The following is a 26,557-nucleotide window of genomic DNA, read 5'->3' as shown; positions in this document are numbered from 1 at the left end:
TCTGAGCTATATCCCCGGGACCTAATTTACTTTTATTTTTTTTTAGTACCCAGGATCGAACTCACAACCTCCAGTTTGCCAAGCAGGCACTTAGGCTGCTGAGTTAAATCCCCGGCCCTTACCTTTATTCTTAAGAAGGAAAACTGTAATTAGAACCGAATTATAAAATTTATTTATACCCTGCCTTGTTGAACAAGGCAAAAAATAAGAAAAACTAAAACAAAGGTTAAAAAAATTTAAAGGAGTCAAGACCAGAGAATAGTTAAAAGTCAACACCAAGAAGAAAAAGACTACAGACATACAAAACTGATTACTAAGATATTTTGTAATTTTATGTTCTTCAAAAAGTTAAAGACAGAAGCAACCTCACGAGAATAATGTTATTAGAAACCAACAAAATCAGGATGAGGTGCTATATCAGCCATACAATTTGGAAAACAGGCCTTTTCTATTTAATTACATATAATGGGGATCATAATGAATTGTTGAGGATTATGGAATGTGGAAATAATTTGAAAGAGCTGCTCTTCTACATATATATATATATATATATATATATATATATATTTTGGTTTTTTTTTTTTTTTGTACTTGAACTCATGACCTCATGCTTGCCAGGCAGATGCTGTGCTGCTAAGTTATATCCCCAGCCCGGTAATATGTATTTTATGAAAGTTTATTATGTGATCATTTTTTCAGTAGCACTGCAGAAATACTGTAATTTCATTTATTTTGTTTTGGTTTCTTTGAGACAGGGTCTTTCTATGTAATTCAGGCTGGCCTTGAATTGAAGGCAGTCCTCCTACCTCGGCTTTCCAAGTGTTAGCATTACAGGTGTGCACCACCACACCAAGCCAGCGTATTTTTTTTTTTGAGCGGGAGGGAAGTATTATGAACCATATCCACAATAACAGAAGTTCCACAAAGTCAGGGATTCTTTCTCTTCAAGCTGTTCAGTGCTATAGTTCATAGGCTATGTGAGTGCTTCATAAATATTTGTTGAATGAATGAATGCCCCAATCAGGGAATTACATATTTTAAAACTTCAAGGTCTCTCTTAATGAGTAAAAGTTTTTCTTTTATTTTACATCACAGTAAAGTCAATGGTACTGTCAGCTGCTAAAGCAACAGCTGAAAGAAGAGCTCATTGATTCTTTTTCCATTTATAGACGTCGCTAAAGGTTTAACATGCTAGAAAAAACTAACAGCTGCTCCCTGGTTAAAACAATAAATGACTCATTTCTCTCTACACGTAACACCTAACATTTAAAAAGATTAGTGAGTCAGATGTAAACACCAAGATATGACATTTGAGATTATTTCTTACTAGATGGCAATTTTATGAAGTCTGTTGCTTAAAAAGCAGTAAAAAAATATTATCTCTTAAATATGTAGAAATCCTTTTCCATTTAAATGAGGAAACCTATTTGTAGCTTCTATTCACTGATTTTTAATAAACAGATTAGCAGAAGGCTGTACAGTATATGTGGATGTACATACAGTTATGTATCTTTCATATATTTTTATACATTCTTTTCCCACTACAGAAAGAGGGCTATTTTGCTAATTTCAATTATTTAACAAAAAATATGGAATGATGTCAGAGGTTGGCAAATTTTACCTTTAATTAAGAAATCAGAAAAATAATATATTATTTTTGAAAATGTCAAAGAAGTTTCACAAAATACAAACAAGAAGAAAATCAATAAAAGAACAAAACTATATTTCTTTATAAAATAAGTGTATTCTTGCCAAAATTATATTGAAATTAGTTACAAACTAGCATCTGAAACATCACAGAGGGATTGATACATATGTAGTTATAAAATGGTCCCCTAAAAATGATTGTAGTTTGTATTTCATGAAGTCTTATTTCAAATAATACTTTCAAAACATTAAATGGTGCTGCATAAATTCTTTATTAAACCCAACATGATACAGTCATTTGATATCTGAAAACTAATACTTTATAACTTTTAGATAAAGAATAAACATTTACAAACTATATACATTTTAATTACAATTTTAAGTATCAGTTTTAGAAAATAGGCAGTTTTTAAAATGAATTTTTCGACAATTGTTAAAAATTTCTTTGGTAAAAGCTTTAACTATAAAACCGTAAGTATAAAAACTACTCCATGCCTTACGGCAGGTGACTAGTATCTTTAATCTCCAGACAGCTCTAAATAGAAATCCAGTTCAATTCAAGATCAACTCGTCACTTCCCAAAGTCCCTGGAGTGTGAATCCATCCTTCAGTTTCTCTATTGCAAGCCCCAGTTCTTCTGAAAACACAGGTTCCCGATCTTGTTGCTTTGGGGGAGGTAAGAGGGTGAGATGAACAGAGAAGGCGGCAAGGAAGAGGGAAAAAACAAGAAATAGGTTTCACATAAGTTTGCCAATGCTCCATGTTAGCATGTAGAAACTTGACAGAGTATACTCCATGTAAAGTGTGCTTACCTTATTGCCATCAGCAAAATAAGCCTGGAAGAAAAAGGAAACGGCATGTCATCCAGCTGACATACAGAGCAGGGGGCTCAGGAATGATTTTGTTACTAAATGCACTTCCCACTGCTACTGGGTTACATGGTTTCCTCCCTCAGCTCTACCATCCTGACAGCAAAACTTACTTCTATTGATGCTGAACATTGTGTATGCTTTAAACTCTACACAAGCATGTTGTGCGACTAATGTGTGATTAGCACTGAGAGGAGACAAACAGAATAATTTAGAAGCTATAAAATGTCTCTCCTTTGAAGAGGATGCTAATGAGCAAAAAGCAATGAATGTGTCAGCAAAGGCATAGAGCTGGAGGGAACAGTAATTTATAATTAATATAATTATATATTTACTAATATATAATTTAATTTAATTAATATGTTACTAATTTCACACCTTTGAAATTATTGGTACCCGCGAGGTATTCTGGTTCAATCACAGACTACAGAATGTAGAAAGAATAATTAAGAAAACTTTATTGTTCAAATATATATCTTTCTAGCCGGCACAGTGGTATACGCCCATAATCGCAGCATTTGGGAGGCTGAGGTAGAAGACTCCCTGCGAGTTCACTTAAAAAAATATTTTTTTTCTTTCTGAGACAGAGTTTTGCTGTGCAGTTCAGCCTGGCCTTGGACTCATCCTGAAGCCCAGGCTAACCTCAAACCCATATGATCCACCTGCCTCAGCCTCCTAAGAGCTGGGATTACAGAGGTGCGCCATTTTATAGCTTCTAAGTCACCACCAAAAAAACCTACTCTTAAAGTCACATCAAAAGGCTCAAATTCTACAGGGTTTTACAGTGTAAAACAATTCTACAAGTTTTACAGTGTTTTTAATTAAACATGACTCAGATACAAATCATAAGAAACTCAATGTCTCCTTTGTGACACTCACCACAAAAGCATCTGTGTGATCATCAGACTCTATTTCTACATCATCTTGGATTTGTTCAACTGTCAGAGCTTCAAGGGGCTGTGGCTAAAAAAAATCCACAGATGTCAAAATGCACAACACACTAGTAAGTAAGCAAATCACTTAGAAAAATCATCTACTTAAGAACTATAAATACTAACTGGGTCTACAATTCCAGTAGTTGGGAGGCTGAGGCAACAGGACTGTGCAAGTTCAAGACCAGGCTGGGCTACACAGCAAGATCCTGTCTCAAAAAACCACAAAAACCAAGCAGAACAACAGTGTGGCTATGCTAAATGCAACTGAACTTCATGTCTAAAAAGAATAGTTAAGACACTAAATTCTGTTTGAAGAGACACAGAAGTGATCCCTTCAAGTCAGAATATGGTTCCTTTCCAGGCTATGGGTCACTTATGGGGTGGGCAGCAGAGTTCTCTTTATGACGACCCTTTGATTCATACACTGATATGCTTTATTTTATAAAAACAAAACTACTGAAAAAGGAAGGGATCCTACACAAATCTGACCAGTCTGGGCTACACACTGAGTTCCAGACCAGCCTGAACTACATAGTGAGACCCTGTCTTAAAAAAAATTCTCCAAATGACAACTTTGTGAGATAAGATTATCTCCATGTTATGAGAAAGATTAAGTTCAGATTTGCCTAGGATCAAAAATAAACTGTGAAACTGAAATTAACAGGTTCCAAGAACTATGCTGGTTCCATGACATTATTCTGCAAACAATAATAACTGACTTTTAAATGGAAAGAAAAGGATAGGAATGGGAAAGAGAGTAGGATAACTGAATGAATGTTCAAAACGAGACAATGGAAGGACACAGGCAAACTCCAAGGTTCTGAGTACAGTTAACTCTGACCAGCCCGGAGATGCGTAATAGATGGAACAGAAAGGCGCTGCTTTGAGGAAAAAAGGAGCTGACTTCCCGGCGGCCTGGGGTGAAATGCTCACTCCAGGCCCTGACTATCTTACTGACCTGGGTAATTATTCACATAATTAAATTACTACGATAAACCCTGAAATGATAAATTCAACTTACTTTATTGGGATGCTCATCCCCGTGACACTATTTGACAGTGTTCAGAAGTGAGAGAAGTTGACAGGATGCCAAGATCAGAGTGACCCTGCAGCATACACAAAAGTCCGGCTGCAGACACTGGAGGTGCAGGTGACAGAACCGAGGCACAGAGAAGGGACTGGGCAAGGACCGGCTTGCCTGCTGTGGTCCCAGCTGTGGTCTGGGCACAGGGACAGGCAGAGATCATGGCTGCCCTGTGGCCAACAGGGTGAGCAAGCACCAGTGGGGCACAAAGGAGACCAGCTCAAGGGCACTGTGGGGCAGCAAAGGGACCCATAGCCAGGGCGATGGCGACCCAGCAGATGGCGAGGGCGCCTCTGACGGCGGGGGGTGCTGGTGCAGCCCTGGAGCACACAGCGAAAGCCCCAGTGAGGACAGTGGTGACAGTGACAGACGGTCTAGCTGGAAAGGTGAGTGATGCCAACAGACCTGGAGTGCCAGGCCTCATGCAGCAACTGGAAGCCATGAGGAAGGCAAAGAGCAGGTATGTGGGATGACAGCCAACCTCCCCCCACACCCCTGCAAAGCTCGCTCACCATGGAGATGCACTGATAGCTTAGTGCTTGGAAGGCTGAGGCAGGAGAATTGCTCCTGCGATCCCAGGGGTTCGAGACCAATGTGGGTAAGACAACAGGGCTCAAAACAAAAGAAGGCACCAAAATACTTGAAAACAATGGCGGGGGTGGGCTGGGACACGAACCCACAGGACAGGCGTGACCTCAGAGGTGCTGCCTTGGCAGCAGTAGAGAAGAAGATGGCATCTTGTGTTGATGGGAGGCTGAGGCAGGATACAAACAAAGCTGACTGGGTGAGAGAGCACAGCTGTCCTCGGTGAGAGGAGCCAGGCCACAGAGACTAAGGCACAGGCCGCTCAGCCGGCCGGCGGGAGTCATCTCTCAGCAAGGTGGTGGCCCACTCCCTTCAGCAGTCTCCACAGTCCTCATTTTATTTATTCACTGACTTACTTATTTTTTGGCTTTTTTGGAGACAGGATCTTGCTTACATAGACCAGGCTGGCCTCAAACTCACAGTGAAGCCTCTGGCCTCGGCCTCTGCTTGGCTTCTATAGCCACCGTTTTCAAAATGGTTTAAAGTAAAATTGAACACAGTATGTTTATATCAGAACTTACAGGTGGCGCTCAATGGAGCAAACTCTGTATTTCACACTTGGAACAAATTACCTTTTCTTCCATTTCATAATCCACTCCAAATATAGGGTTGGCAGAGTAGACCTTGTGAAGTGAATTGATCTCCTTAACTGACTCCTGCAGTTTTTCCACAGGATCTATTTTAAAGCCAAGAACATATCCTCCACTCTACAAGAAAAAAAGTAGGACTGAGGAATGGTGTGTATAGTGCACAACAAAGCACAGAGCTAATCATCCTTATTGTATAGCAAAACCTTTAAGCTATCTGTAAGAAATTAAACCCCTTCCTCTGAAACTCTGCAGGCCCATGTGAAAACAGAATATGACACTCAGCCATTGTGTAGTCGCAGAAGCACTTCAAGCAGTGGTGATGTGCGGCCAGCTGGGTTTCACCCTTTGCTGCTCTCGCCTGACCCCCCAGGATTATTCTGAAGCTGCACCACAGTGCATCATTTAAGAAGCACATGGTGGACTGTGAAGGCCCAGAGAATAGTTCCTGTGAGCTGGGCGTGAGAAAGAATAACTACACATTCAGAAGAAAAGAAGCTGAGTGTGGTGGTGCACACCTGTAGTCCCAGCACTCAGGAGGCTGAGGCAGGAGGCCAGCCTGGGCTATGTAGTAAGTTCAAGACCACCCTGAACTACACAGGGAGACTCTGTCTCAAAAAATAAAAGAAAGAGAGAAAGAGAAAGAGAAAGAGAGAGAGAGAGAGAGAGAGAAGAAGAAGGAAGAAGAAGAAGAAGAAGAAGAAGAAGAAGAAGAAGAAGAAGAAGAAGAAGAAGAAGAAGAAGAAGAAGAAGAAGAGGACGAGGAGGAGGAGGAGGAGAAGAGAAGAAAAAGAGAAAACCAATGACTTCTCCAAGGCTATCTCCTTGAAGAGTAAGAAAACAAATTTTTGTTTGTTTTTTGAGACAGGGTCTCACTATGTAATCCCAGCTGTGCTTGAACTCACTATATATCCCAAGCTGTCTTGGTATTTGCAGTGATCCTCTTGCCTCAGCCTCCAAAGTGCTGGGATTACAGGTATTCACCACAGTACCTGCCTAAAAAATGTATTATAAATGTTTTATTTAAAGATATTTTTGAAAAAAAGCATGAAGTGAGAGCATAGCACTTTATAATTAGATACTGTAGACAGTAAGTCCCTGCCTTATGAACAGTTGAGCAGCAGACTTTCACAGATACCAACAGACCTTGCATTGGGATTATCTGTAGGTGTGAACAAATCACAGAAGTAGCTCACCCTAACTCCGAGCCAACATTCTAACTGTAAAAGCAAAAACAGTTTACTCAGTCTTTTCATGTGTGATCTTGGTTTATGCTTTAGACTGTGTATCTGGGTCAAAGGCTTATAAGACTCTGTCAGATTTAAGAATGAATCTGACTTAGCATCATCCTCCAGGGACAGACCTCTTTGCTAAGTCAGGACTTACTGTAATCTGTGTGTGAGAGATAAAATCTTAAGAGAATCTGTTATGTGTCTGTATCTATCTGTTATTTTCAAAGTCTTGTGAATCAGTCAGACCTGAAGTCCAAGCCTGGCCACACCACTTACTACGGTGCTGCATTGGTTCACAGGCCTAATTCGCTCTGTGACTCTGGGAGCTGGCCAGATTGTGCTGGCTGACCAGCACTGAGTTTGAGAACAGAAGCAAAATTGTGCCTAACACTTTTGTTGCAGAACTAAATTGTTTGGGAACAGAAGCCCTCATGAACCGATGTAGTACTGTAATTGTTAGACCATGGGTGACATTCCTAATTTCGCTAGGCCTCAGTTTCTTTGAGTATAAAATGAGGAGGTACTAACAGCAGGGAGTTCTAACACTGAGAAAATGTGTGGAAAGTATTGAGGGTGGTGCTTCGATTCTGGCATGAATAAGTGATGAACATAATGATAATAGTGATTATGGCCAAGTATGGTGGCACACACCTGTAACCCTAGCACTCAGGAGGCTGAGGCAGGAGGATTGCTGCAAACAAGTTCAAGGCCAGCCTGAACTGCTTTGTGAAACTCTTTCTCAAAAAGACAAAAACAAAATAGTGATTATGTTTGTATAACAAAAAACACACACAGGATTCTTCTTATGGAGATAATTACTACAAGCCTTAAAACATTTTATATCCTTCATGTAATAGCTACCAATAAAAATGTAAATTATCTTACCTGCTGAGAGCTTTCTATGACAAGAGCTAAACCAAATTTTGAATCTCGAATCTTTATTGAACGCTAGATATAACATGAAAAGAAAAAGAAAAGTTTTTATTATCCAACAAGTCTTTAATATAAGTTTTAAAACTTATTCTTAGTTTTAACTTTCTCAAACAGTCCCCGTTTCCTTTGAAAGCCCCTGCAGAGATAGCACCATGGTTGTCCCTGACAGTGTTGGAAGTGGGTGACACAGCTCCTCACACGGAAGCATGAAGCATCGAGGGGTTTACGGAGTATTATGCGCATGCGTGAGCGGTGAGGCGCAAGCTGAGGTTAGACCCTGACAGCAGCAGCAACAAACTGTCCTGAGATCAGGTTGCAAGCCTTTGCGGCCAGGCTGAGTTCACACGGAGGCCACGCCCAGCAACTCGATTCTTAAACAGTCAAACAGATTCTATTTGAAGAACAGAAAGCACAAGGCTGTTCACTGCACTGTAGGCAAGCTATGGCACACACCAGTGCAATATAAAACTGCAAGGAGCAAAACACAGTACAGCAAATACCGTGAACTCAGGCACCTTCCCAACAGGGATTACAGCGTCCCGTATTTCTCTACATGATCAGAAATCCCTTTCTTCCTATCCAGTTCTCTGATTTTCTGTTTTAATAAGTTACTTTTCTTCAGCAGACTTCGAAATGTCTTCCATGGCAGGAACCACGTATTGGTTCACGATTTTCATAATTGTCTGGGTTTGCACAGCATGGGTGCTCAATATTTGGTTAATGAATAATCATCTATTTTAAAGGAAACTAGTTATAAAAAATTTAGCCAAAGATAGGTTTGGCCAGCTGGGTGTGGTGGCATACACCTGTAATTCCAGTACCCTGGAGGCTGAGGCAGGAAGATTGCCACGAGTTCAAGCCAGCCAGGGCTACACAATGAGTTCAAGGCCAGTGTGGAAGGTAGAGAAAGGCCTGCCTCGAAAAACTAAACAAAACAAAAATTATTCTATATTTGAATGAGGTCACCAAAATGCATGTACTTACAATCTGCAGGTACGGTATACTGACATTGAAACTGTCATTCATATTTGCATGCCATACAATTCTCACATTGGTAATAAAAAAAGTTCCTAGGTTTCCCTGTAAAGCAGAATGAGAACTAAATCAGTGATCATTTATTTGGACATCTATTCTTTTCTCCTAAACACAAGAAGGATATATTTTTGATCATCACAGAACCAGAACACTATCAAAACTATCTGTATTGTGGAATATCTGCGACTCCTCTGTTCACTGGCAGGCTAATTAGATAGCTGAAGATCCAGACTTTGGAACTGATCATGGAGCCACCAGAAGAGTTTAAACATTAAAACACTGTTGTTTTTAATATTTTAATGTAAAACAGTGTTGTCGAGCCATGGGTAACTTTCTTCTTTGTGAATTTTGTCAAGTGTGAAATGAGAATTTGATTAAATAAAGCTCTCAGCAGAATATCTAGTATATAATAAACATTTTATAAGTAATGGAACTCACTATAATTATTACTCAAAATCTAAGATAACATCAGGCGAGGTGGTGCATGCCTGTAATCCCAGCACTCAGGAGGCTGAGACAGAAGGATGTCTGTGAGTTTATTGCTTAGACTACACGTGAATTCAAAGCCAGTTTAAACTACATATACTAAGACCATGTTCCCACTCCCAAAAAATCTGAGATGAGCTAAAGCAAAGGAATTGTACAAAGGGAGAAGACAAAACATGTAATAGCTCGTTAATCCACAAGAGTACTTTATGACTCTTCAACATTAACTATAGATCAAAACTGTTCTCTAGTGCTATGACCTGTGAACCTCTATTCAAAACTATTTCAGTATATTAGCTAAATGGTCTCAAAAACCTTTTTTTTTTTTTTTGAGAAAGGATCTTACTATGTAGTTCTGGCTGGCTTTGAACTCACTATGGAGCCCAGGCTGGCCTTGCACTTGCAATGATCCTTCTGCCAAGGGCTGGGATTACAGGTGTGCACCATCATACCCAGCTTCAATAAATCTTGTAACACTAAACAACATGACACCAAGATAATTTCTACCACTTATCATTCTCAATTTCTACTCCCCCCAATATTCAGAGAAATTTTCCTTATTCTGTACTTTGAGGTTGGCCATACAACAATTACCAACTAAACCCAGACCTTAAAAGCTCTGTTTTCAGATGGCCAAGTTGAAAACATCAGAGAAGGTAATCTTTTTCCTCAATGATACGTGAACAAGAATGGTATGAGCATATATGTCTCCCCCAAGAAACTGTTATGCAAAACAAACCAGCCCCTATGGTGTTCTACCATGTACCATTTACGATGCCACATCTCAGTTTAAACAGAATAATTCTTTTTGTCTTTTTGAGACAGGGTCTTGCTATGCAGTTCACGCTGGCCTAGAGCTCACTATGGAGTCCCAGCTGGCCTGGAACTTGCTGCCAACTTCCTGGGATCACAAGTATGTACAAACATGCCAGGGAACATCCTTATTTTCTGTATCTCGTACCTGTGGAGCATTGCTTTAACTAATAAAGAACCCCAGACATCATACTATGTGGCAAGGGTCTAACTGTGAAGGGTAACCCATCAGATGTGTACGGCCTACCATTTGCACAGGGAACACAGACGAGCCATGTCATTTAGGCACTAGCTTGAATTGTAGTGTGAAGTTTTGGCTACATAAGGGATGTACAGAGGAAGCTTCAAAAAAGGGCATCTAAACTGTCACCTGAAGCAGAGTGTGGCAAACTGCAGCCTGTTTCTTTTATGGGCCACAAGCTAAAAATACTTTTTATATTTATAAAAGATTTTTTAAAAAATGTAAGAAGCTGTGTGTGATGGAACATGCCTGTAATCCCAGCACTCAGAAGGATGAGGCAAGGAGGACCGATACAAATTCAAGGACAGCCTGGGCTCTATAGTGAGTTCAAGGCCAGCTTGAAATACACAGCGAGACCTTGTCTCAAAACAAAAAACCAAAACAAAACAAAATTTAAGAATACTTCGGAGGCATGAATATAGAAAATACACATTTTGTTGTTCTCATTAAGATGCACACAAGCTCTCTGCGCATCAGCGGTGGCTGGTTTCACACTCAGTGGCAAGCAGGGTGAGGGGCCTGTGATCCCAGCACTCGGGAGGGGAGGCAGGAGGACTGCCTGGAGTTCAAGGCCAGCCTGGGCTACAGAAGCAAGACTGTCTCAAATAGACAAATTGAATACTGTGTTCTTAAAAAAAAAAAAAAAAAACAGAAAATCTATTTGATATTTATTAAAATCTATTTGATATTAACTTCTCAGGCTATGGTTTGGCATTATACAAAGCATCTTAAAGACAATGTAGAGTTAAAAAGATTTTTACTAATTGAAATGTGACACCCTTGTCTCCAAATATTTTAATTGCCATAAGTTTGTTTAAAAATACACATTAAGGGTGGGGGATTTAGATCAGCGGCACAAGCACCTGCCTGGCAAACGTGAGGTCATGAGTTCAATCCTCAGTACCAAAAAAAAAAAGAAAGAAAGAAATACACATCAAACATGTTTGGCATTCTAGACTTTCCATAATCTCCATATCAAAAATTACATATACTATACGGATGTGGAACATCTAGTCAGTATGTAATACTTTGCTCACCACTAAGAGCTTTATTATGTGAAATGCAGATACTGCACTGCCTCAGAAATCCTAGCTTTTGAACCCCAAAGTATCTCTACAATTTTAAAGCATTGTAAACAAATAAAAAATCACAGTATATAAACTGAAATTCTAGTTGAAAACATAAGATGCTGAAATATTTTGGATAAAGAAATGTAAAATAAAGATTAATATCACGTACAAAACAAAGGCATCCTATTACTAACAACCCTTTCTGCATAATCAATAGGCTTCTAATTTACCAACAGCATCATCTCCCTTCCAAAACCCTCCCCACATATCAAATATTATTTACCGAATAATTTTCAAATAACATAAAAGGATTTTCAATAAATATATAAACATTTTCACCCTCTATATACAAAATTTCTTAAAATCACCCAGAACAGTATTCTCCTAACTGTGCTTTCTGATTCCATACCTGGCTCCCAAAGGTGGTGCCTTTTTGGGCCTGGATGACTGGACTGGCTCTACTGGTGAGCCCCAGCACACGCCGGTACTGTCCAATACTCACTCATGTATGAATACTGTTTCACACCAAGAGCTGTAACACCAATTTATCAAGAGCTACACTGCTATTGTAATAATGAAGAGTTCAATGAATACAAAAACTAATGATGAATATGGAAAAAAAATGATTACCCAAATCCAGCAGTCAAAAGTTCACTAGCCCTTTATACAATACCTGATCACTGGACAGATTCCACACTCCACTGATTTTATCATACACGTGTTCTTGTGGTAATAATCTTAGTTGCTTGTTTCGAATCAGTGCACTTCTCAATTTAAAATCACGGTACATCTTAGAAGTTTCATATGCTCTACAAAGAAGAACATACAAAAGACCATCCACACCTAAGATGTGGCTTCCTTAGGTAATATTTACTTACCTACAAAATATACAATCATTATTATTTATACTCAATTATGGAGAAACTTTCCAATGAGGTTTGGTGACTACATTTTTGGTAGACTTTGTTGTGTCAGTGTAGTATTTATACTTTATTTCCCTATTTTACTTTGTTTTGTTTTTGCTGTTTGCAGCAGGACTTGCTATGTAGTCCAGACTGCTCTTCAACTCTCCATGTTGCCAATACTGGCCTCAAATTCAAGGCGATTCTCCTGTCTCTGCCTCCTGGGAGCTAGGGCTAAAGCCATACGCCACCGTGCTAGACTGTTGCCCTATGTTAGCTGACAAATGATTATTCTTTTGACAAAAGCCAAAATTCAGTAACTTTTTTCTTGATGACCTGTACTTTCATGCAAAAAGGCAGAATAAACTTATTCTAATTCCAAAATGGATTCTAAGGGGGAAGAGAGGAGGGAGAGGCAGGGGCAGGGAGAGAGGGAGAATAAAATCTCTATTAAAAAATCTGATTAACTTTTTTTTCTTCATACTGGGGGTCAAACTCATGACCTTGCACTTGCCAGGCAGGCACTTAGGCAGCTGAGCTAAATCCCCACCCCAAATTTGATTAACTTTTTTTTTTTTTTTTGTCTTTTTCCTTTTTATCGGTACCGGGGATCGAACTCATGACTGCCTGCTTGCAAGGCAGGCGCTTATGCTGCTGAGCTAAACCCCCAGCCCCCTTGATTAACTTTTGACTAGCTAATTCTACTTCATTTTCTTTTATTTTTGGTTTTTTGCGACAGAGTCTTACTCTTTAATTCAGGTCAGCCTTGAACTCTTTTTTTTTTTTTTTAATTTTATTTAAGGAGAAAAGAAAAAAAAGCAGAGAAAGGGTACAAGTTATACAGATTTGCAGAAAAAAAATGAACAGTAGGAAATTACTAGTTAATGGATTACATATTGTCATCTTAGAAATAATTGTTCAAGTCACAAAATTAAAGCTTATAAAGTGGACATTCCATCAATGATACTGCAAACAGTTCTGTTCAATGATCCAATAAAACTCTGTGATATCATATTCTATCTTATACACTTAAATATACATGCAGTTATATAGTTTAGAGCACTTTCTTTTCCTCTCTTTTGTACAAAGACTATTACACATTTTGGGTTTCATTACTCTCACGGTTCTTATTACTTTTTTGGAAGAGAGTAAAACCAAATGTGACATAACAGAACAGAATCGGTCAAGTCAAAAGGGTGGACATAATAGATAAGGTGAAAACATAATACAAGGTGATCAACAATGGTTACCATAATGCCTCCCGCTATCTCTAATAGAATTGCCTATATCATTAGTTATAATACAATTGAACAAAACAGTAAAGAACAAAACCAACAAAACCAAACCACTGGAGACATTGTAGGTCTTCAAAAGTAGATAAAGGTCAACGAGAATGGGCGTTATAATGAATCTCATTATCTTCACAGCTGATGCCTAAATTTTCGAACCTGATACTATCCAGCAAAACAGAATAGGGGAACATCAGTTAAAAACCAGATGTTGAGAGTAATACAGGGCTTTAAATCGAGGTAATGGAAAGTCAAAGTGGGTTACTATAATATATCCTGTTATTTTTTTTCCTTTAATTAAAAGGATAAAAATTTTAAAAAAGTATTAAAAAAGTAAATAATGGAGTGGAGATTGAGATAAAAGAGGGCATAACAATGAAACAGCACAGATCAAAACATAACCATTTAAGCAGAATAGTGTTTCACCACCAGATAATCCTGACCTAAAAGTAGTTACCATATTGTCTCTTTCCTTGAAATCCTTGAGTACAACTTCGTATACTGTAGCATTAAGTATATCAAAATAATGTAAAACCATTTAAGAGAATGACAGCATTACAGAGTATTTAGAATCGACTAACAGAAAATGAATAATGGTTTCTGTATAATCTTCTTGTCTTTAAAAGGTTTTTGCTTATACTATCGTACATAATAAAATCCAGTAAGATACAACCTATTTAGACCATTGGAGACAGAAGGACAAAAGCTAGATGAGACTTCAAAACAAGATGATACTAAATCAGTATTACCTATAAAGATGTCATTTTCTCCAAAATAGCTGTTCCTATCATCCAATCTTCTCTGCCTCTTTTCTGTTGAGCTCTTATTCTGTCAGTAGCTGTCAGTTTGTCTTCTTCACTTTGTTCTCTGCTCCATTAGTTGTGGCCTCCACTATTTCTGGATTCTTTGTATTTTTCTTTTTTTTAGAATATCCTGCAATACTCTCTGTAGAGTTGAATTGGTGGTTGCAAATTCCCCCAGTTCCTCTTTATCCTGGAAGCACCTTGTTTTTCCATCAATTTCCAGGGACAGTTGTGCAGGATATCTCAATCTTGGCTGGAGATTATTATCTTTCAAAGCTTGAATTATTTCCCCCCACGCTCTTCGTGATTTGATGGTTTGTGCAGAGAAATCTGCTGTAATTCCGATGGGTGCTCCCTTGTAAGTGGTCTGTTTCTTGTCTCTGACAGCTTTTAATATTCTGTTCTTGTATTGAATTTCTGGAATTTTTATTATTATATGCCTAGGTGTTGCTCTGTTTGGGTTGTAGGTGGCTGGGGTCCTGTATGCCTCATACATCTGAGTATCTTTACCTTTTGCTAAATTAGGAAAATTCTCCTGGATTATTTCTGTGAGTAGCTTTTGTAGTTCATTTGTTTGTGTCCCTACTTCTTCTTTTATGTTCTTAATCCTTAAGTTATGGATCCTCTTATCATCTTCTTGTCTTTGTATTATTGCTGTTTGTTTCTTTGTTATTTTTAAGAAGTTTTTCATTTCATTCTCCCATATTACAAATCTGCCCTCCAGTTCAGATAGTCTGTCCTTAGTTTCTTTCAAGCTGTTATGCCAGTCTTCGATAGACTTCTTAGTTTCTTGGTAGTCCCTTTGAACCTGCTTCACGTACTCTATGCTTTCTCTGTTTTCTCCATCAAACAATTCTCCCCTCTTTTTCTGTTCTTCCATTCCACCATCTGTTTTTTCTTGGGTGGGGCTTAGCATTTCTCTAACTATTTTGCATACTTCTAGCTTCAGGTCGTTGATAACTTCATTCCTGAATTGGTCTATGAGGCTCTCTATATGGTGCTTTATGTGTATTGGTGCGGTGTCCGCTATTGCCTGTTTCTCAGAATTGGGGGCCGAGGAGCCTTTCTTGTTGCTGCCTCTTCCCATATTCTCTGTTCCTTATATATGCAAGCTTATATGAGAGGCCCAGCTTCTCTCCCTGTCAGCCACAGCCTGATCGAATTGCGCCGGTTAGGTGTTCCCACTCACCACTGCGCACCAGGCAGCCTACGCGGGGGCCCGCCCCTCCCGGCCTCCGTCAGGCTCTGGGATCTGGTTTGGGCCAGCCTACGGGGTCCTCCGGCAGCGTCATGGAGGCCAGGCACTTTTCACCAATCCCGCCCAAGAGGGGAATGTGTGGCTGGAGTCGCCACCGCACCCTGCTCCCACAGGACTGCTCGGGCCCAGAAAGTCCGCTGGAATGAAACTGTGGTGGAGTGTCAGTTTCTCTCACTCACCTCGCCACAAGTCAGAACATGCCTCCCTGCCTGTCCTGTTTTCGACTCTGTTCGCAGACTCCCGTTCTCAGAGTTTCCGCGTGTCTGTCTCCTTGCCGAGCTGATGTAGAGGCAGCCAGCCACTGCGCGGCGGGAAACCCAAATCGTGGCTTCCAATGGTGCAGGGTCCAGCCTCAGCAGCGAGACTTTTCTGTCCCTGTTTTAGCACCAGGACTGCATTCCAAGTTGGTTTCTCTCAGCCGAGTTCGTTCCTGAGTCAGCAGAGCATAACTCCACCTGCTTATGTCTCTTTAGTCCGCACCATACCTGGCTTCTGAGCCTAGTTTTTCAGAGAGCCTCCGGTAGTTGCTGTTATCTGTCCGCCATGTTCTCCCGGAAGTCCAGCCTTGAACTCTTGATAATCCTCCTGCCTCAGGCTCCTGAGTGCTAGGATTACAGGTGTGCACCACCATGCCTGGTTGATAATTCTAATTTTATTCTATATGAAAACAGGCTAATTTTGTCATCTTATAAAACTGAAGACCTTTATAAGCTTTAATAACATTATAATCTACTTATATAAATTTATAATATTTCTTCTTAAACTTCTGATTGTTACTTTAATTAGTATTTTAATATATTACTTGTTAGAGAGTAGGGTTTGCCCATTTAGCTTATAAAGGTTAATTTTCTTAAGTGCTATTATAATACTTAACCACTGGAAAATGTGGATATGATTTATGCTGTAAGTCATCTGGGGGCAAACACATATTTTTATACTATTAGAGAAATGCAGCTTTCATGCTCATTTCATATGCCACTTAAAGCTTTTCAATTCATAATACTTTTGAGAACCATAAAGAACTAAGCTTTAGGTATATGGCCAAGAAAACTGAAAAAAATATGTTTACACAAAACTCTGTACACAGATTTCATAGCAACAGTAGTTCTAATAGCTAAAAAATGCAAACAGCCCACATGTCCATCAGCTGATGAACAGACAAACAAAATGTGGATAAAAGGAAACAGCAGGCCGCCACAAGAAGAAATGCAATGCCACTGAGCCCGCTGCAACACGAACGGACCCTGATCACACTGTGTCAGTCAGAAGTCAGACACCTGCTCCATTGACAGGAAATGTCCAGGCCAGGTCAATCCTTAAAAGATGGAAAATAAGCTCAGGGCTTTCCAGAAAGTAAGTTCATGGCTGCCTGGGCCGTGGGCAGAGGGAATGGGAATAATGCCAGCAGTAGGGGGTTTCTGTGAAGGGTGACAGAAGTATTCTGGGATTGGATAATGGTGGAAGCTGTACAACCTTGTTATTATACTAAAACTACTGAAATGCATATGTTGTGGTTTGTTTAAATGTCACCCCCAAAGCCTCATGTAGTCATGGAGGCAGCTGAGTCTAGCGTCTGTGATTGGTTCATTATCTAGCGTTGGGATTAGTGGTGTGAGTGCTGCATACAATATAAGGGAAGGAAGGAGGTGTGCTCCCCGCTTTTGCCCTTTTCGCTCTTGTTGCTTGTGGCTGCCATGAACGGCTGCCCCTCAGCCATGCCACCCTGTCTTGGAGTTGGCTGAGTATGGCTGAAACTGCCAAAAACTGTAAGGTTAAATAAACCTTCCTTTGCTTCACTTTGGGTGTCAGGAATTTTGTCACAACAATGAGAGAAAAGTAACCAAGGCAGAATACTTTAAAACAGTAAATTTTATGTTAAGTAAAATTTTATGTCATATGAATTATACCTTGGTAAAAAAGTAATGCCAGGTATGGTGCCACACACCTGTAATCCTAGCACTCGGGAGGCTGGGGCAGGAGGATCACCACAAATTCAAGGCCAGCCTGGACTACAGAGCAAGACCTTGTCTCATAAGACCAAAACAAACAAACAAATAAATAAATAACCATGATGTTAGGTGTGGTGGTACAGAGCTGTAATCCCAGCTACTTGGGAAGCTGAGGCAGAAAGCCCACAAACAGAAAGTCGGCTTTGAAAACCTAATGAAATCTTGTCTCAAAATTTAAAAAAATTTAAGGTCAGTATTCCTTGGTTTCAATCCCCAGCACCACAAAAACAAACCAAACCAAACCAAACCAAACCAAACCAAAACAAAGCAAAACAAATATATGTATAAATAATTCATCAACAAAATAAAAAGGCAAACTAGGAAACTAAGAAATATTTGCAACACATGACAAATACAGAAAACTATAAATAGCCAAACATATATGAAAAAGTTCAACATCACTAGTAATAGAAGAAACACAAATTAAACAGTTACACAGGTTGTCCTTTTAGCCCAGCTTTTCTGTTCTTTTGCTTCTTTTTGAAACAGGGTATCCTGTGTAGTTCAGGCTGGCCTTGAACTCACTATGTAATCCAGGCTGGCCTACAACTCACAGTGATCCTTCTGCCTGCCTCAGATTCTTGAGTGCTGGGATTATAGGTATGTGCCACTATGCCCAGCTCAGCCTAGCTTTTAAAAAGACCATAACATACACATTTTAAAAACAAAAAAAGAGCTGAGGGAATGAAAGAGATAAACTGAACAAACAACACTTGTAATACCAGTACTCAGAAGTTTGAGGCAGGAGGATTGTTTTGAGGCCAGCCTGCGTTACATAGTGAGCTATGAACTGATAGTGAGCTTGCCTGAATTACATAGTGAGATCCTGTCTTTAAAAAAAAAAGCTTTTTTAATATGTTTATGCTATAAAAATGATTCTAGTTCATTAGTTGAATTACTCAACTTGACATTGAATGTCAATTCTCTATTTCATTTTACCTACCTTGGTAGGTGCTTACTTAACATGATCTTTAGTAGAAATTTTTATGAATCTTCAGTATGCTTATTATAAAGCTTTGGGGAAGATACTGTCATATGTCTAAACTGTATCCATTCAATTTTTTTTTAAAGAAAGGGTCTCACAGGCTGGGGATTTAGCTCAGTAGCATAAGTGCTTGCCTTGCAGGTGTGTAGTTGTGAGTTTGATCCCCAGTACCCAAAAAAAAACCTCGCCTTAAACTCATGGCAATCCTTCTGCCTCAGCCTCTTGAGTATTGGGATTTTAGGCATGCACCACCACACACAGCTCCACTAAATCTGTATCACAGGATTACCTTAAAATATTCCATAAAATATTACTATACCTGTGTACTGCGATCACAGAAGTAAAAAGCCTAGGACTTCCAGGAACCAAATTGGTAAATATAAATTCAAAGCGAACACTGTTAGATTTTGTAAGTATATAAAGAGCTTCAGTTTGGCCTTGTAATTTCTGTAAGGACAAATTCATTTTAAAGTTTAGATCTGAAGAACAATTGCTTATTTAAAGTAAAAACAAATATCAATTTTAAATATCTAATGTTTTTTCACTATATATAAATAAATGTATCTCTCAAGATTTTTCAGACTTACAGAGTTAGCAGTCCTTGTTGTAATATTCAATATGCAGTTGTAACCAATAGCTAGAATCAAAACCAAAGAATTTAAGGAATATGATATAATAAGCAGAGAAAAAATACTTTATACAAACACATAAAAAATTTTTAATATTTAAAAAAACACAAATAGAAACACAACATTTTAAAATTATTAGGAAATAATTATACATTTTAAACAACTAAAAGAAATATTTGATTCTGTTTCTTTGAACAAATGAGAACAACATAGGAAGAATGAAATATGCTTTTTTTATAATCTACACAGCCTTACTAAAAAAAAAATTTGGAGGGGGATAGCAGGGATTGAACTCACAACCTCATGGTTGCCAGGCAGGTGGTTATCCTGCTGAGCTAAATCTCGACCCTGTTTTGGTCTTTTTGAGCTGGTCTTGCTATGCAGTTCAGGCTTGCCTTGAACTCATTTTGTGCCCAGGCTGTTCTCAAATTTGCAACGATCCTCCTGCCTTAGCCTCCTGAGTACTGGGATTACAGCTGTGCACCACCATTCCTGGCTCTAAAAATATTTTTTGTTGCTTTTTTTTTTTTTTTTTTTTTTTTGTTATTTTGAGAAAGGGTCTTGCTATGTAGTTCAGATTGGCCTTGAACTCACTTTGTAGCCCAGGCTGACCTTGAACTCCAGTGATCTTGCCTCAGCTGCCCAAGTACTGGAATTACAGGCGTGTGCCATCATACCTAGTGCTGTTTTGCTTATTTTGAAAACTATTTTATTCACTAGAATTTTTTGATTTATTGGTATTAATATTTTCAATAAATAAATTGGGCAGAGTGGTGCACACCTGTAATCCCAATATCCAGGAGGCTGAGGCTAGAGGATCACTGTATGTTCAAGGCCAGCCTGGCCTACAAAGTAAGTTCTACAAAGTGAAAACTGCAGAGTGAGACTGTCTCAAAAGACAAAGGACAAAACAGAAAAACAAAACAAAACTAACAATGAAAAATGGAAAGATTTTACTTTCATTAGAGCTTAAATCTTCCTTCATTGGGATTTCTTGAAACACATCATAGCAAATTGTCAAAGACAAGCAAAAACAAAGACAAAAACTATTCAGTGTAAAACCTCTGATTTCATCTATGTCCGAGACACAATTACAGACTGAAAAATAAGAACGGAGCATGTCTTCTGTGTTACAAAGCAGTCTGTGGTTAGCCCAAGATTTCTGAAGTTTTGGTCAATTTCAGATTTCCACATATTTTATGGCACAGCTTTTGTCTTTGTTTATTTTTATATCAAAAGCTATCATCAAAGTTCCCTGACAAAGGATTTTTTTTCCTTAGAAAAAAATACTTACAAAGATTGACTCTGGGTAATGCCAACGAATGCCAGATAATTCTTAAATTAGTTACTAAAAATCTACCTAAAAGCAAACAAATAAAAAATTGATTAGCTTAATTAAGGACCCATTTTTGCAGTACAGAATTAGATATATGTGAACTCTTGTCCAGTATCAAAACAGATGTGTTTCACACAAACCTCTTTTATATAAAACTGTATGATTCGGAATCCCAGGGAAAAACAAAATCTGAGGCTTGTAGAAAGTATTCAGATATTCACTGCCAAGAGCTCAGTTTACCTCAGACTGACCAAGAAGAGAGCTGTGAGGGTTTTTTTTTTTTTTTTACCGATACCAGGGATCGAACTCATGACCATGTGCTTGCAAGGCAGGCGCTTATGCCGCTGAGCTAAATTCCCAGCCCCTGTTTGTTTGTTTTTTGAGGTAAGTGTCTAGCTATGAAGTCCAGGCTGGCCTGACCTTGATCTCATTACAAAAACCATGCTAGCCACCAACTCTTGATCTTCCTGCTTCAGCCTCCTGAGTCCTGGAATTACAGGTGTGTGACACACACCCTACTTTGTGTACTAGCTTTTTGTCCTGTTAGCAAATGTTGTGGGGTCCCAGCAAGTGAATATGTGTACAACTTAGTATGAAGTTGTATAATTACAAAGCTATTTGTTAACGGCTTCTCAAAGAACTCTCATCTGCACATTCCTGCTGCTGGGAGCACCTTCCAGTTTTCATTCAAATGCTTATACACATGCTTCTGTTGTGAACAGAATAGGATTTCCCTTCCCTCTTCTTGATAAGGTCATCAACCAGAGGCTCTGTACACTTCCTTGATGTTTCAGTTAAACAAAGGTTTCTGACATCAGTTCATACACAGAGAGTTACTGTATTCAAAGTAGAGTTTCAGGCAGCTATGATGGAGATTTCTGACCAGGGAGGCTTTTTGTTTTCCATACTCCAAAGTGCTAGTTTGGGTATAAGATTCTGCACTTAACAAGTCTGTCATGAAGTAAACAAATATCCTATTACTCATAGTCTTTGTTTGTCCTGGAGGTCGAACCATCACGTAAGAATAGTTGGCCACCTGTATGAGAACCACCACACTTTCTCTTGGCTTCCGCAAGGGAATTCACATCTTATTTGCTGCTGGATGCCTCACCCTGCACTTGGCCTGGAGCTGCCAGAATGCTTCAGCGAAGCACTGTCAGCACAGTTTAAGGGGGGCCCTCCCTGCTGACAGCATCTGCACAAGCAGTGGAGACAGTGGCTTCCTCTCAGGAAGAAGGCTCAGCAGCCCTTAGTGATAGTATCCATCTCTCCTGTCATCTGCCTATATAGAGGAAGCACTCAGACACTTTCAGTGTGTGAAGTTCCCTAAGGATAGGAAATCCTTTTGGACGCAAAGGTTCTGTCTGATGAAACTATCTTAGCGTGCACATTTTTTTTAACCTGCAAACTTAACACCCCTGAGTTCAATCCCCAGTACCAACACATAAGCCAACTGCTGAGCAGAAGCAAGGCCTGACAAGTGAGCAGCTTTCTAAAGGCTGAGTAAACACTTCCACGCTGAGGTTCAGTTCCCTCCCTCAGACACGAGCATTCTTCTTCAATTCCTCCTTGTAGGAAGAGTCTGTTTCCTTCCTTCCTCAACCTCCTCTCCACTCAGGAAACCCTGAGGCATCATTGCCATTCCACCCCTCCTGCCTTTTCCCCTTGAGGAACAGCGATGCTGCTTTGGAGATCTGCTGACCACTGGCTACTGGGAAGCTGCTGGATGCAAGCTGGGGACTAGATTCTACCTTAAGGTCATCTGGTTTGGGGGCACATTGGTCCAGGGCATAGCCATGACTGCTGTCAGTGACAGGGAAGATACAAGATTCTCGAGTCTTCAACCTGCAGACCTCACAGCAGAGCACTGAACTCTCTTCCCGTGTCCACTTGGAGGTTCCTTCTTAGGTGCGTGTGCTCAGTGCTCTTCCTGGATTTCTTTAAAAAGCATTATGGTTATGATCTCCATTCCATTCACCTTCCTGTCAGCTCCTGGGGAGGCTGATGCAAGGGTCAGAACTCTCTCCGACCCTGCATACAGCCACTAGATAAAGCTGATGGCAGACCCAGTACTGACGCTGAGGGAGAACTTGCATTCCTTGGCTACAGGTTTAATATCTATTTCTACCCTTTTTTCTACTTAAGTCTGATAAAATTCTATGGACTCAACTCTTCTATTCGCATAACTCATTTTTGTTGTTGTTGTTTTGAGATAGGTCTCATTGAACTGTCTAGGTTGGCCCTGAACTTACTACATAGCCCAAACTGGCCTCAGATTTGCCTCCATCCTCCTGCCTCAGCCTCGAGAGTGCAGGGATTATCACAATTACATTTATATGTGATGCTGTTTCAGATTTTCTCCAGCTAAAACAACATTTGTAAATTAAACCAAAAATGTAAAATATAAACTATACTTACCCCTATCCCCATTATTTCCTTTAGTGTCTTCAATTGAATCTAAACAATCAATAAGGACTTCACCAGGTCTTGTTTTCATTTGTCTAAAATAAATATAAAAGTTTTAATGTTACAGTTATAACAAGGTCTTCCAGTCTCTCCAGCGAGAGAAGAGACACCGCATTGAAATGGCCCGCGAGCGAAATGACACGGCCCGGAGTGCGCACGTGTGTAGAGCGAGGTCTGCGGAGAACCTCGAGTACTTGCAGCTCGGCGGGGCTGGAGTGACCAGCGCCACTTGGAGTAAGTGGAACTAGGTCGAAGGGGTAGCATCTGAAGAGCTGCAAGGGAAAGATAGGAGAGTCCAGGATTAAAGAGAGGACAAGGAAGATGGTCTTTTCCTGTATGTCTTTTACAGGAAAAGACCATCCTGGGAAAGGAAGAGGTACTGAAGAGTGAGGGCTACACAACTGGGTAACTATGAAGAAACCAGGTTACAGAGAACCTCTGATGCCTGGCTGAACGTATGGGTCCAATTCTGTGGCCTGAGAAGAGCCAGCAGAGGTTTGTAAGTAGAGGAAGGGACAGCGGGTAGTTACAGAAGAAACAGCTAAGAAAAGCTGTATGCAAAACATCTTCAGGCCGTGGCACATAATTAGATACATGAAAAGCTTGCTGACTAGTACACTTCTAAAATGTCAAACAACAAATCAAAAATTCTGAAACAACAAGCTAGCAGACCACAAGAACAGTCTAATAAATTCGCCCCAGAACCAACTGGAGCAGCTACTGGGAATATCAATATCATCATATCACTCCCCTGCTCCTCGGTGGTCATCAAGCAGGCTGGCTGACCTACTTTTCTACAGCGCCTCTAGCCTCTCCTGGCAACACACTCTGCCTCCCACCCACGATGGCCACACCTCCAACCATGGCGTCTCATTTTTCTTTTCTAGAGTACTTGCTCCTTGAGCAGACAAAGCCTTGCTTATTGATGAGTGTAATTCAAACATCATTCTTTTTTTGAAGTTTTCTCTGGGCATAATAAACTGTTCTGTTCTTCCATCATCTCTAGTTTTTTGTTTGTTTGTTTGTTATTTTGTATTTTTCAGAAAGATTGTTAACCACATTTATTATAGTTGTCTATGTGTATCTCTTGCATAGAATGGAGAGGAGAGTGGATGAAAATCATTTTCTATCATTTTTGTATTTCTAGTCTCCACTACAGTAACCAGCATATAGGAAGCATTTCATGTTTAATACACTGAAAATGCTCAAGAAACAGACATGTGTTTGGATTGAGTCCTTTAAGAATGAAAGAAAAAAGTCAAAGGATATGAGTAATAATTCCTTCCAACCTCTTTAGAGACCTAACACTATGTTGGTCTTAGGTATCCAATCATGTCAAAGCGTGAGAAATGTGCCAACATCTCATTTTTCTTCTAAAGAGGTGTTATCCACTGAGAAGTGGCTAAGAAGCTCTAAACCATTAATCTAAGAACCTTAGGTTTGATGTTTTCCAACATTTAACATCTCAACAGGCATTTCCACCCTCTGAACCTTTGAGAAGCCTAAAGTTCTAAAACAGGACTCCTTCTGATTTGTTCAGATGAACAAGATTAAAGTTTACTAGAAATATAATTTTTTTGCTGTTAAGATTTTTTGATTTTGGAGACAGGTCTCATCCTGTTCCAGGCTGGCTTCAAATTCGAGATCCTCCTGTTTCCGCCACTGGGAATGTTGGGATTACAGGCCTGTGCCAGCGGTTTGTAATGTTTAAGACTGTTCAGCCCCATTCCCCTCCTCTTATAAATCAGAAAATTCCAATTCGGAATGTTGAAGTCAGTCAGGCCTGCTGGTGCCTGTAATTCTAGCACTCAGAAGGTTGAGGTAGGAGGATTGCAGCGAGTTCGAGGCCAGCCTAGGTTACAAAGTGAGTTCAAAGGCCAGTCTGAACTGCACAGTGAAACTCCATCTCAAAAAGACAAAACAACCCCCCTAAAAGTCTTTGTGCATTGGCCCTCAAAGAGCGTCGCTATTCCAGACCTAGTTCGACGACTCGGTTTCTTGAACCCCCGCCCACATCCTCGGCACCAAGCGAAACGGAAATCCCAAACTCAGTTGGGTTCAGTGCACGCCCACGTCCTGGGCAGTCCCTGCCACCGTGCGGGTCACGTTCCTGGAAGGTGCCAGTCTGGGACGGGGTCAAAACTATAATCGGGCCGCTCTGCTACAGTGGCGACTGCCGGGAGGGTAGCTGCGGCCAGGCTCTCCGCAAGCGCCGCCCGCACAAACCGCCGCCCACCCTCGCCCAGGCCCGGCTGGAGTCGGCGCCCAGTCGTCCTCTACAGGCGGCAGGCCCGAGGGACTCTCGGAGACTCACTGCGAGGAGACGTCGAAACGGACATCCCGGTCCTCCCAAAGAACGTCCAATACCGACATGGTGACCAAAGCCCGCCGCCGGGTCTTTTCCCTGCAGTGGAGGCCCAGCGGCGTCTTGCCAGCTCCAAGGCAACGGGCGGCTCCGCTCACGACATCTACGGCGGGCGCCGAGACCCAAGATTAAACGAGGCAGCGCGCGCCCTTTTTCTCCCACTTCGCCTCTATAAGCCGATTTGAGGAGGGAGATGGGCAGGCTGCTTGACCTCTAGGAGCCCTTTCTCACCTCCAAACATTCTTTGGCAATCTCTCTCCTTCCTTTATTTCTCTGTACTGGCAAGAAATTTAGATTTAAATCTCCGAATTCCTCAGCCGGGCTCCATCCTATCCATCCTGTCAGCCCCTCCTGGCCTCTCTAGCAGGGCATCACGTCTACGAGGACCGCTTACAGTGCCTTGGAAGGTTGTTCCCTCAGATCGTTACTGTCAAGGAAGTCTCAACTCAGATGTCAACTCTCTGATCTTTTTGTCTCTCTTCTAAAAGCAAACTGAGAATAGGTGCCTGATCTAAATACCAAGCTCAACTTTTTCTGTTTTTCTTTTGAGACAAGGTCTCTCTGTGTGTTTCATATTGGTCTCAAACTCACTATGTAGCCCAGGCTGGCCTCGAATTTGTTACAATCCTCTTGTCTCAGCCTCTCTAAATGCTGGGATTAGAGGTATGCACCATCATGCCCAACTCAATTTTATTTTAAAACAAAATTATTGTATTTATAGGCAACTTTCCAAGTCTGATTACCACTAAACTGATACAAAGCAAAAGGCTAGCCATAGTGGAGCACATCTGTAATCCCAGTAAGGCTGAGGTAGGAGGATCCTTGTGAATTTGAGACCGGTTTGGGCTGCATAGTGAGTTCAAGGCCATCCTGCACTACATAGTGTAATCTTGTCTCAAAAAAAAATAAATAAATAAATAAATAAAATGTCTTTAAAGGATGTGGTAATATTTGAAATATTCCAGATGCTTAATCTCTATCTTAAATCTGATCTATGT

General features: G+C 40.3%; 1 protein-coding gene across 1 annotated transcript; it reads right to left on the bottom strand.

The window, feature by feature from the left end:
• Window positions 1-1,895: 1,895 nt before the first annotated feature.
• Bbs5 (Bardet-Biedl syndrome 5) lies at window positions 1,896-25,666 on the bottom strand. Its single transcript, XM_003478548.5, has 12 exons — window positions 25,509-25,666; window positions 23,147-23,229; window positions 20,687-20,752; window positions 19,351-19,400; window positions 19,083-19,210; window positions 12,191-12,326; window positions 8,857-8,952; window positions 7,825-7,887; window positions 5,693-5,827; window positions 3,396-3,479; window positions 2,460-2,483; window positions 1,896-2,312 (listed from the first exon to the last, which is right to left on the bottom strand). The coding sequence occupies exons 1-12, from the start codon at window positions 25,565-25,567 to the stop codon at window positions 2,211-2,213; spliced, it is 1,026 nt and encodes a 341-aa protein (XP_003478596.1). The 5' UTR covers window positions 25,568-25,666; the 3' UTR covers window positions 1,896-2,210.
• Window positions 25,667-26,557: the final 891 nt, after the last annotated feature.

The sequence above is a fragment of the Cavia porcellus genome, unplaced genomic scaffold, assembly GCF_034190915.1.
Source record: "Cavia porcellus strain 051 isolate PalLab524CR breed Dunkin Hartley unplaced genomic scaffold, mCavPor4.1 scaffold_12, whole genome shotgun sequence".
NCBI classification, from domain to species: domain Eukaryota; kingdom Metazoa; phylum Chordata; class Mammalia; order Rodentia; family Caviidae; genus Cavia; species Cavia porcellus.
The sequence above is the reverse complement of the archived record's forward strand: the minus strand, read 5'-3'. Positions and strand labels throughout refer to the sequence as shown.